Raw genomic sequence first — 13,087 nt, 5'->3', positions numbered from 1 at the left:
GACAATGGAAAAAAATAAAGGACAAGAAATATGAGCACGTAAAAATAGAGAATTCAAAATGTTCTCAGCTACATGAAATAAGAGGGATGGAAGAAGAAATGGATCAGTGATGCTAAGGGCAACATTAGAAAAGATGTGCTACACAATCTACTAAGAAGTGTAGGATGAATCAAATAAAGGATGCTTATGAAAATCACGTTTCAGTGGCATTAAAATGTTTATAACTGAAAACGGCCCTGAGTAACACAGCAAACACTATTTCTCTAAATTAGAGTGATGACACTGGAAATCACGCAAATACTTTTTGTGTTAGTTTAAAAATATCAACCAGTTGTTTTCTGGTTCCTTTCCTCTTGCCACTTAAGACAGACAGAAACGTCTACGCTCCTCTGAAGACAGCACCTTAAAACAGTTTATTGTCAAAAGACCTAAAGTGTGCAGGCTCCCCAGAAGTGATGCACCTGTGGTGTAAATGCTGATGGCATTTTGTAACCCTGTTCTTGCTTGTGTTGCGTTAATACATCTCCAGAAAAAGACACATTTCAGTCTAGTAATTAAAGACACAGAAGAATCTTGGGGCTTGTCTAAGTAGCAGCTTCCAGCGCTCCAGCTACGCTGGTTTATACAGACACACCACTTTAGGTCACGCATATACCAGTTATGTTTATCTACATACATACCCAGATGAAGTACAGTCTGAAACCACCTAAGACTTCCTACATTAGGTACTTGCAACAGAATACATCTTTTCACTTACACTTGGGCAAAACATCCAGAAACAAGTCGCTAGATGAGTTTCACTTTGATTTCTAATATCACTGTATAAGCAAGCAGGCATATGAACAATCAAGCTTTTAGGTTTACTTTCCTACCCAGGAGCAGCAAATCTAAAAGAAAGTCAGAGGACAAAATACAGTGCAATTAACAAAAATAATCTTACCTTTATTAGATTTGGACGACTTGTTCTTGTTAGGTTTAAAACAAGAGCCCCTTGATTTGTCTTCTCTATCCTTAATAAATTTCTGTACGTCATCCAAAGAAAGCTTCTGAAGGACAACTACAGGCTTAGCTCCTTTATTCAGGTCTTCAACTAGCCCAATCTTCTCTACTTTGTCCTTCTGTTCACCTTTAAATTCAGTTTTCCTTGACTCCTGAGTGACATTGCCATCTTTGTCACGCTTGATTTTTGGAATGACAAAATGTTTCAGTGCACCAGATCTTGCCCCCAACAAATAACTGGGAAACTCTGCTTTATTGTCAGGATGTGCTTTATTACTCTCAACTTTACTCTTACTACTGTCTGTCCTTCGTTCATCCTTGCTGTTGGGTGACCTAAAACCAGGTTTATCAGCTCTTGATTTGCTAGAATCTCCTTTGCCATCCTGTTTTACACGAGGGCTGTCAGGTCTTGACTTCTGGTCCGACTTCTGATCCCCAGAAGAAAATCTTTCTCTCGATTCACCAGAGTCATGTCTGTGTTTCCTTTCAAATTTCTCAGGTTTTGAACCATCAGATTTAATACCATACTTAGAATCATGTTCATTTCTGTTCGAGGATCTCAAAAATTCAGTCCTTCTAATCTTTGATGGATCTCCTCTGTATCTTTCTGATTCCCTGTCCTCAGATCTCTGTTTAAGGCTATCGTGGTCACGTCTCTGAGCATCAGAAACTGAACGCCCCTCAGGCCTTTGCTTCACTGGATCTGATCTACTATCAGGTTTTAGCTTTGAAGTATCAGATTTCATATCAGGTTTATGCCTAGATAATTCAATTTTCTTTTCTGACAATGGTTTACTGGAATCCCTCCTGTTATCATGTCTATGTTTTGGTGTTTCAGGCCTGACTTCACTCTTCTGCTTGGGTGTTTCAGGCCTGCCTTCACTCTTCTGCTTTGGTGTTTCAGGCCTCTGTCTTATTTCTTGTTTACCATTATTTTGTTTTCCCTCATTTTGTTTCATCTCCATTTGTCTGCTCTCATTCTGTTTTGACTCTGCCTGTCTGTTCTCATTTTGTTTCATCTCCACTTGTCTGCTATCATGCTTGATTTCATACTTAGCGTCTACCTGTTTACTGTCATTGTATTTAATTTCCAACCTTCTGCTCTCATTTTGCTGAAACTCCATTTGTCTGTTCTCATTTTGCTGGATATCTGTCTTTTGAACCTCAAATTCTGACTTTTTCCTGAAAATCTCAGGGTGGTTTTCAGGTTTAAGTTTAAGAACTCCAACAGTCTCTTCTTGGGGAATACACACAAATCCATCATTATACTGCTTAATCTCTTCAGGTTTTTTGATAGCCTCAAGTTCCTGAGTTATTGTTGCCTGAGAGTCTGCTCTTCCTGCTTGCTGAAGATCAATACTAACCATCAGCGCTGGCCTTGCCCCATTTCCTGCAGAACCTGTCTCCTGAGAAGCTGGCCTATTTCCTCCAGCAGCACCCCCAGCCTCCTGTGGTTTGTTTTCTTGTTTTCGCTTCTTCAGAGGCTTATCTGCAAATTAACAGAGAAAAATAACAAATGATATATATAGAAAAAGGTTAATTGTATAAGCAATAATATCTTCCTGGCCATTCTCAGCATGTATGATCATATATAAGAAAAGTCATTGAATTTAAAAGCAAGAATAGATCTTCTCTAGCTAACACTTTTTAATGCATTCATAGACTATTGTTCACTGCCAGCCAAACAGAGATTCCAATTATTCATTAGAAAACCTCAAAACACATGAAATCAAGGCTCCTGTAAAACTTGCATGAGAACAACCTAACAAAGCAGTCACAATAAATAATGACAAGACAAGCAAGCAAACAAAAATACTTAATGTTGAAGCAAAAGTCTGCTAAGACAAGCTTAAAGTGCACCTTCACATCTACTCTTTGATGAATACTACTACTGTAAAAGATTCTCATTTGCAAATACAGCCTGCTTCATTATACACAAAATTAGTAAGGATCTGCCATGATTAAATCAGAGGCTCTCCCTGCATGGTTCTGTTCATTAGTTGGATTTCATGGATATTAATGACATGAGTAGAGGAACAATGTGCAAAAATGATTAAAATAACTCCAACACTCTGTGCTTCTCTTTGAAACAAAGCAGTATGCCAAGAGTTGGAGCCTACACAATAACATGTATACTAATTAGGGGGCAGCTATACAATTACAAGATTGAGTAATTTTCCTTCAGAACCATAGCACTTTGCATAGATGAAATAAAAAGTTAAGTGATAATTTTACATAGTGTAAAGAGCTTGAGTCTTCAACAGTCCTTCCACTTTATATAAAAAAGTTACCAAGAGTAGAATACAGAAAAATAAAAAGCGAGCCAACCATACACTTTGTAATTTGACAGAAGTCACAGAAATGAATAGCACATGGAAATATCAAAATGAATGTGTTTTGTACAGCTATTACAAGCTATTTATTTTACCAACGTGGTATATAAAGTAAAATTAATTAATGACATTAAAACTGTAAGTCCTACCTGTGCTCATTTGTGAACTACCATCATGTAATTTATTGAATAATAATAATAATAATAATAATAATAATAATAATTTAAAAAGCAATTACCTTCTCAATAATCAAGGAATATAGTTTTAAGTTTAAGGAATGACTAAATATAGGTCAGAAACTGTTCTGTAGATCTATGGTCAGTCCATACTACAAACACAATATAAGAAAAATAATTTATTTGGTGCCTACATTTGTGGTGTCTTAGCTCTCTTTTAGAGAGCAGGGGAAAGTTAAGAAGGATGCAATCAAAGATACCCCTGAAACTGTATAGATTGTAAACCAAAATGACAACATATGTCTTATAATTTCATCTGTTTTAGAAGATTCTTTTTCAAAACAGTGAAAACTTGGAAGAATCATCTTCAAAATTAAAATCAGAACAAAGGAACAAGGAGAATCACAGAATCACAGAACTGTAGGGGCTGCAAGCACTCTCCAGAAATCAACAAGTCCAGCCCCACTGCACAGCAGGTTAATTTCAGTAATGTGGACAGGCTTTTTTACCCCATCATTTTCATTCTCATATCTATTTGTGCACTTCTATTTCCTATAATTTTAAAATTATATCCAGCCTTTAATGGTTGGTCGGCAGTGAAGACATAGATTAAACTCCATGCAGAGAATCATGAACTCATGGATTCTGAATTGAATCTCATGAATTCATGGAACTGAAAACAAGGAATTTTTCAAAATTCTAAACAAAATCCTGTAGGAAAGTCTGCCATAGTTATTATAGACATGCTACCTAGAAATTTATGATAAAATTGCCACTTAGAATATGCAGCTTTTCAGTACAGATGTATTTTTTTGTAGAACATATCAATTTCCTTAAACTACTAATTAAATATATATATATACATATATATAAAATTTTCATAGAGTGACAAAAATTCTTTTTCTCTCTGTGACTTTGAGGCCTTTGAACTTTGACCTCAATGAACTTCATGGTAGGTTTCCAGAATAGTCAGGAAGTGGAAGCCTCCAAAATGAGAGCTGATAAGTTTCAAATTTGCTTTTTCTTTTCTTTTCTTTTTAAATTTAAGTATACACACATATACACACTACCTTCTCAACTGAAAACTCCATTTGAAACACTAATTAAGAAAATTTTGCTCTTAAGAAAAAGTCAGTCAGCTTCTTCATTTTAACCCAGAAATATCAGCCATACGAAAAAAGTTTCTATAGCTCTAATCTAACTGTAGCCTTTAAGACACTATTGCTACCACTTAACTGCCCCATTCCTTTAAGTGAGTTTATCATCTGTAGCAGAAGGGAACAAACATTCACATTTCCACAAGTGTGTTTCTTTGTCCAGTGCATCAGCTTAAGGCACTAGTGAAGATGATTTGCATTAACCTATCAGACTGAATAAGTCAGCTAAGAGTCAAGCAAATGTTTCCTTCTGCTACCCCTACTGGCAAGCAAGGCTGATGGCTAAGAGCTGTGATGCCTTAAACTGCTTTAGCTGGATCAACCAAAACTCACCTTTCAGAGCCCTCATGCTGAGGGCTCCAAGATTAAACAACCAAAACAATTCAGGTAGGACCAATTTTCACTCTTGAACTTCTGTAACTGACCAGGCTCAAAATGCTGTTCATCTTCATCATCCAAAATGTCAACTTGTTAATTGTTCTTTGTTCTAATTCAAAATGTCAATGTAAATTGAGAACTTATAAATAGAAGATCACATCATGATTTGGCACATTCTCTCTAAACACAGAGCAATTTTGATGGATCTTCATTTCTCTTGACAACTGAATACTGATGTTTGTCACAATCACAACCTGTTGTGTTCTTATCTGAGAAGAAGATGCCTTCAGAGTTTTCTTTCCCTAAAGGGCAAGGTGGCTGTAGACAGAGTTAAAGATTACTCATATATTTTTTCATATTTCCAGGGCATCTTCATGGCCATCTTCAGAACTAGATTTGATCATTACGGTTCTTCCTCTAAGAGATTTGTGGATCTAGGACAAAAAAGTTGGCCCAAGTATACGAAAATACCAGATTTAACAAGGGCATCCAACATAGGTAGGATGAATACATAGACCACTATCTTCATCGCAAATAAGTGAAAAAAAAATCCACTGAATCAGCACAAAAGCTTTTTAAGATGTCATGATGGCTCAGAAGTGTGGAAGGTGAAAAACACCCCTAGGCTTCAAGAACTAGATCAAATCTTAATTGCACTTTGAATTATATGAGCTTAATCAACAGATTATTGAGCAAAGAATAGTTAACTTCTGCAAGCAGATGTCTTGAAATCTCCTCTTTTACAAGAAGATATATGAAAATTTACATAAATTTACTTTGTTAAGGAATGAGTTCAAGGACCCCTCATGAATCGTGATGAATAAATAAACTTAAGGACTTTAAAAATGTCCATTCAAATGCACTTCATATACTTCAAGGCATCAATATCCAATCTTCATCCACTTCAGCCCAGAGACACTGGAATTTCTTTTTGTTATCAGGATCTAGGATTTTATCTAAACATCAGACAAATGTTTTTCTTTCAAATTCCACAGACCTACATTCAAAACTTGCCAGAATTCTGAACAGGTAGGCTGAGAAGCTGGAGACTAGTAAAGTGCGATTTCTTTTGCTCACTCCGTAACAGTTTTCGTAACAAAATGTACATGTTGTTAAAACAGCTTTCTGACTGTGTTGGAGCCTGGGCATCCAAGTTCGTCTTCAGATTCTTCTATTTCTAGAAAAATTATTCTCTTTCTCTATCTTTATATCACAAATGTAGATACATCCAAAATGATTTCTTGAACAAACTTATGACAATTTATGACATGGATATTCTCTTAACATAGCAGCACACTCACCATTTTGTAATAGTTTAGTACCCATAAGCTACCTCATTCTACATATATACATGTACATATATTACATATATACAATATATGTAATATATACAATAGAGATGATGTACCAAATTAAATGCCATTGTAGTTTAAGAAACTAAACATTACAGGAACTACAAGTTTGAGGAAAAAAAAAGAGGCTATGTCTCACCTGTCCTGTTATCAATAGTATTCTCAAAAGCAGGTGTGGCTTTCTTCTTGGAAATGTCTGTGTGTCAAAATGATGAGTACTTTCAGATTTAGAAATTATTTAATTACTGTGGAACTTTAGTGCAAAATCAAATTGCACTGAAATAACTACAGATACCTCCAAATACATTTCTGCTGAAAGGATAAGTCAATCACATGAAGAATCATCATCCTGAAAACAGATGTGTTTGGAAGGTGAGCAAATGTTAGGGACAGAGACTGGATATGGGGAGCTGGATTAAAGAAATATCTCAATTTTTCCATTTAACCTGAAATTTTTCCAAAGCAGCAGCCAGAATATCACTAATGCTGAAATCTCCAATATTACTGCTTTCATGAAAATCCTATAATTGCCTTAGATATCACATTAAACTCACTCAGCAAATGAATAAAATAGGGCTGTAGCCTAAAAAATGCATGGTCTAGCAAACAAAAATGGGTCTTTTAAAAATATATGAGAAAAAGTAACATCTCAAAAAGAAATACAAGATTGCAGAGCTTTGTTATAGCAGAGTTGTAATATTCCAGACTTAATGCTGCTTCACAGACACTAAAATCCAGAAAATTCTGAACGATCATGAATGATCTCGAATAATCAACAGTAAAGTTATTTCTTCCTCATTTACATCTGTAAAGAATTAAGTTGGAGACTTCAGATCTGAGATGGTTAAATGTGTAGGTGCTCCTCTTTAGAACTGCAAAGACAGTTCTAAAGTAGCAAGACGGACCCTCAATACTGAATTCTGGATCAAGATCTGGATCAAGCAGAATGGATTCCCACAGCACAAACTCCTTGCAGGAGAGACTGAGCAAACAAAGCTCAGCAACTTCAGTCTGACAGTTTGCTCCTTTACAAAAAGAAAATGGCAATGATAATTCTGGTACAGGAAAACTTTTAGAACTGAACGTAATTCCAAATATTCCATAAACAAGTAGACTGGAGGGCTAATTTTTAGCAACCTGTCAAAAGAATTTAACAAACTTGTCTGCCTTGTAAAAAACAAAGCCAACTAGAAGAGATTTGCAAACTCACTCAGGACAAATCACAAAAAGAGTAAAGCAGGCTCTGACATTCCTTGGAGTGTAGCAGACTTCAGAAGCTTCATTTTTGTAAGTTCCACTCATTTTCTTAAATGCAACAATAATGTAATCAACATTGCTAGAGTATAAAATATGATCTTAAGAATCATTCTAATTAGAAAATGTCTTGCAACTCCTTATTCCCTGCCGACTACAATACTACAGAAGAAATAATACACTGGGGATAACAGGAACTGAACTACGGAACAATATAATCAAGCATCTATGCTTTTTGTTTAGAGATTGGAAGCCATTGCTAAAATTCCCTGAATTTAATAATATTCCCTAAAAAAACAAGTATTTCAATTCATTTATAATACAATTTTTTTCTGACATGGATGCTGCCTTTATCTATGTGAGAATTACAGAAGAATTATTGTGAACAATTACCGTTGCCTAAACTCAGTTGTTAAAAAACTGAGCAAAAACCTGAAGTGCAATTACTTTTAACATGCAGAGTACAGCAGCTGATTTCACAAGACAGCAAAAACATTAGGCTTAATGAATGCTACTTATTTCATGTGTCACATATTAACATATCCAATTATTTTTATTCATTTCCATGAACGGTAAACCAAAGGATTTTAACATTTATTGGTGAATACTTTTAATTTCCTTTTCAGATAACTACATTTTGAAATCTTAACTTACATTCAAAAATGCCTTCAACTGACTAGATATAGTAACATTCATATAGTATGAAAATGTAAAAAGATCTGCATCATTTTAGGATGATGTCAGAGTGAACTCAGTGACTATCATCTATAGAAAAGCTGGGCTTAAACTTTCAATAAGATTTATTAATTAACACGCCATTTCTTTATCAAGATTTAAGTCCATCACAGAAAAGTGACTGGGTAAGTAATATTATAGATCCTCCCATTTACCATGTACAACCAAGGGGATATGGCATACACATTATATTTAACTTTGTCATCTTTCTTCGTGCTACAGACAAAAATCAAAATGGACTTCCTATATGATAAATTCGCTTCCATGTTGAAGAAAGTACAAGTTACTTAAAAAGCATTTCTTTTTTATATAAATGAGTGAATGCATTTTTAATGCAATCAATATTTTTTTAAAATAATTTTTCCCAGACAGATGAAAATTTACAACACTTTATTGTAATTTCTCTAGATAGAAAAAGAATTTCTATTTTTTCTTAAATGTGTCTGAACACAAAAGAAGTCTCTCACCCATAGAAACTGAATATTGCAAAACCATTTTTTCTCGGGACAGCTACATAAAGTGCCAGCTTGATCTACTACAAAACATTGCTGAATTCAGACCTTCTTAAATTTTATATGCACAAAAGGAATACCTAATTCTTACATTTTCCTTCTACACAGAGACATAACAATTTAGATTTTACACTGTTTCTTCTTATCTTGTATTAGCGACTCTCATCTTCTTGCAAATTACTATACGAATGCCTACGCTTGTGTCTTCACTGATAAGGAAATAAAATCCCTATAATATTCCCCAGTGTAAGGTATATTTGGAAATCAAGGGTAATAGTGAATGATTATAACTACATATTCTGTCATTTCCTTCATTGGCTACATAATATTAGACTTAAAATATTAATTCTTAACAGTGTTCTACTGAATTCCTCTACAAGAGAATTTGGGAAAGATGGGGTAAAGGGAGAAAGGGAGAGGAGCTGCATAAGAACTTAAAAGGTTAGAGGAAAAGCTTACTTACCTATAACTGTAGTTTTGATAGTTTTGCTCCTGCAGATTCACACTCTTGTGATGTGTGTCTCTGCTGCTATGGGCTAGGAATGAACTTAAAACAGAAGGGCCCGTAGCAGGCATCCAAATGCCCCCTAACTGATCCACTTAGTGGAAATAAAATTATTACAGCTTTATTTCTTCCTAATTTAAAGCATCTAAATTAAGATCCCAAAGAAGTGGGTATAATGAATCCTCAGATGTAAATCATACACAGAAAAGAACCATAGATATGAGTATGTCTTATTTTAAAGAATGTTTCTAATTCTCTCAACTCCTTTCAAAAACCACCATGCACTAGCCTCTCCAGTAAAACAGTTAGCAATTAACATTTTACTTAGTCTCTTATGAATGTTGCATTATAGAAACACTTCTTGGAACTGGCCTAAAAATCTAACAGTGAACAGAAAATACCATGTATGGAATAGCTTAAATTAAAAGTAAACAAATCTGAAATTTAAAAAATCTAGTGCAATTGAAGAAAGAGTCTACGAAAAAAGATGGGCTCCTCTCTGCATATTTTTCCAAGTAATTTTCAAGACTATTTTCCCTTTTTGAAAGATTCAGGGCTCCTTTTAGCACTACTATCTTACAAATTCTACACAATGTTGGTTTGCAGTATGTGATTTAAAAAAAAAAAAAAAAAAAAAAGCATGAAAGCTTTGGAGGTAGAAACTTTGAACATGAAAATTAATTCAGGAATAGGTCTAAATCTTGAAGAACATGAAGAGCTTAATGTAATGTTCTGGGAAAAGTTTAGATTATCAGCTTTGAATCTGCTTGAATATACACAAAAATAATCCATTTGTATCTGAACAGCTCCAAAAGACAAGTTCATACCGAGGTTACCAAAACAAAGTTTCTCATTGAATGCCACCCTTCTTGTCTGCAAAGAAATATTACCAAGAAGCACAAAAATTATTGGGAAAGAAGTTTCTAAAAATCTGTTGGATTTCCTGTACTCTCTTAGTGTTGTCAATTTCAGAATCCGAATTATTTATAACTGTAGATGTGTGAACAACATGGATTCAAGAACAGGGATCTCCACTCTTTTTTAGAAGCATTCAAAAGCAAAAAGTACTGCAGGAAATGTGGCCACTAACGGTGATTACAAGAGAAGGATATCTTGTTGTACCTAAGCAGAGGATGGTTAACTTCTTGTTTACTGTTGTGGAAAAAGATAATACTCTTATAAGATTATTAGCGCTTCAGAATCACCCAAACTATGGCTAGTTAGATAATCCAAGTCTTGATAAACAGCACCTGGATCAACCATGATACTATATACCTTTTCAAAACAGAAGATATGACCTAGATTTACTGACAACTTGTATCTGATGGGGATATAGAGGCCATTATGAGAAGGGCAAAAGGAACTAAAGACCTGAGCAGTTATTACTTTGTTCTAAAGCAGCTAGGCATAACAAGCATATTAGAATGAAACTTCTGGTGTTTCCCTGATATTCAAAATTTCCAATTAGTCCTTTCATTAACTATACATACAACTTGCTTGCAAAATTAGTCCGTACCAAGAGAATTCTTTGGAAGTAGAAGGAAGATGTGTAATCTTGTCCTTCCACACAGAGGAAAAGGACAAAATGAATCTTCCAAACTTTGTACCCTTTTACTGTGATAAAACCAATTAAACCACTCAAATTCAAGAAATCAAATACACTGAAAGGATAGAACTGTAAAAACAAGAGTACTGAAAAGCACTCATATATGGAGACAAGAGTTCTATCTTGTATTACCTGTCCTTATGCGTACCTGATAGACATTAAGAAAAATCAGCCAGATTTTGCATAAGTGATTTCTGCTCTTTTTCAGAAAGCAAAAGCATGAGAATCAGGCTCCAGAAAAAAAGTATGCTGATTTTTATAAAAGAAGGCACTTCCGCAAAACGTAGTGTTCCCTCTATGGCCTCCCATTTTGAGAGACTTCGGCTAAAAATTTCTGATGTTTTTATTTAGATATGGGGGGGAATGAGTAAGGGGTTATACTGCAGAAGGTACTATAATTTCCAAAGAGCCCTAAATCCCTATTTTCCAAATATTAAAAGTCCTCTTTTAGTGCTAAGGTCCTTATGTAACATTGCCTTAATCAAGAGTAGAGGTTGTGTAATTTTTAACAAGAACTCCCAGAAAACCATCTCTGCTTCTTGCCTAGAATAGTTCCACCACACTGCCAGTTCCAAACCTCAGAAAAAAAAAAATGGCATTCCATCTAAAACCTTATTGTTTTAAAAAGAAGCATCTGATATCTTTGATGAAGCACTGCACTATAGAGATTTCATGTCTAAACAGTGGACAGAAGAGATCACTGATTTGCTACCAGAACTTGAGAGAGTACAATTCTACTCAAAGTACTTACGAAAGGCAACAAAGACTGCATACACAGAAAGTGTAACATGACTGTAGTATGTATTCCCATGTGTCAATCACAAAAGCATCAAAGACACTTCCATGCAGATTTCTGAATGTGCTAATATCTACAATAAAAGCACTAGAGGGATGCTTGCTTGCTATGTACAGTATCACTTATGCTATGCCATCCTGCTGTACTTAGTCCAAACACATGCTACACTCGCTTGTTTTCTGGACATAATACGATCTGAATTAGTAATAAATGCTCTAAAGTGCACAAATGTGAGGTTTTTTGCATCAACACAGTAAGCAGCTTCTCAAAACTTCACAACAAATTTAGGAGGTACAGGACATATTTTGAACAGACAAATTTTGATAGGAGCCATAGAACTTTCTTGATCTCACACCAAACCAAACAAATAAAGTATTGAACAATCCCTGAGCATACCAACTTGTAGGGATAGGACCAACTTAGCAACAACAAAAATGCAAAAACGTTACAAAAAAAAAAAAGAACTGTATTTCTCTAAGGTAAGAGGCTTTCAAGTAACCTGCCATGAAACTGGTAAAAATCTTTGTACTCTGTACTTACTTTAATTGTGACTAAAACTCTGGCAGTCAGGGAGAAAAGAGTTTCTATCTGGACTGAAGCACCTTAAGACCAGTGAATAAATGGTGATTATTTATCCCAAAATAAGGCAGTAACTCCTCTACCTGATCCATAACAATTGCAGGAATTCTGGAAGAACTGAGATCTAGCAGAGGATGCAGGTACAAGTGAAGCATAAAGTTGGAACACTTATTTCGTGAGATAGTTATCAAGCACTGGCGAAGGAGAGAGACTGCATCATACAAAAAACTCATTTCCCCAAAGAGAAACAAATCAGTCTACCTGTGGCTATGTAATAATGGTATGCAAACTTCACAAGTTAAGTATATAATTTCTTGAAAGCCAGAAAAAAGAAAGAGTTTTAGTCTTGTTTGATTGTTTTGAAGGCTACAGTACACCATAAAAAATACACTGCATTTTTCCAGATGTTTCTTGTCCAAAGCATGTTCAATCTACCTACCACTACAAAAGTAAAAGTAACTTTAGTGGAAAAAATGTTAGGAGACAGACCCCAAGCTCTCCATGAATAAATTTAAAATTACTGATCACAAGATGATATAAACAGAGCACAAAAATGATCAATTTCATTGAAACAAAATTAAATGCAGTAAAGATCTCTTGAAGTGAGCACAGATTTTCTACATAGATTGACAAACATTTTCTAACAAGACTTGAATTAGTTACCAAATGACGAATATCTGAAGTTAAAAATTTTAATAACCTCAG

The 13,087-nt window shown here is 34.9% G+C and overlaps 1 protein-coding gene across 6 annotated transcripts in view; it reads right to left on the bottom strand.

The window, feature by feature from the left end:
• Positions 1–13,087, bottom strand: part of NIPBL (NIPBL cohesin loading factor) — a 167,274-nt gene that overhangs the window by 57,388 nt on the left and 96,799 nt on the right. For all 6 annotated transcript variants that reach the window (XM_048932553.1, XM_048932552.1, XM_048932551.1 and 3 more), the window contains one exon: positions 941–2,488. In XM_048932553.1, the coding sequence (XP_048788510.1) occupies positions 941–2,488 (1,548 nt within the window). The remainder of the gene's footprint in view (positions 1–940; positions 2,489–13,087) is intronic.

Source organism: Lagopus muta, chromosome Z, assembly GCF_023343835.1.
Source record: "Lagopus muta isolate bLagMut1 chromosome Z, bLagMut1 primary, whole genome shotgun sequence".
In the NCBI taxonomy this organism is placed as follows: Eukaryota; Metazoa; Chordata; class Aves; order Galliformes; family Phasianidae; genus Lagopus; species Lagopus muta.
Note: the sequence above shows the minus strand (reverse complement) of the source record. Positions and strands in the feature narration are given on the sequence as shown.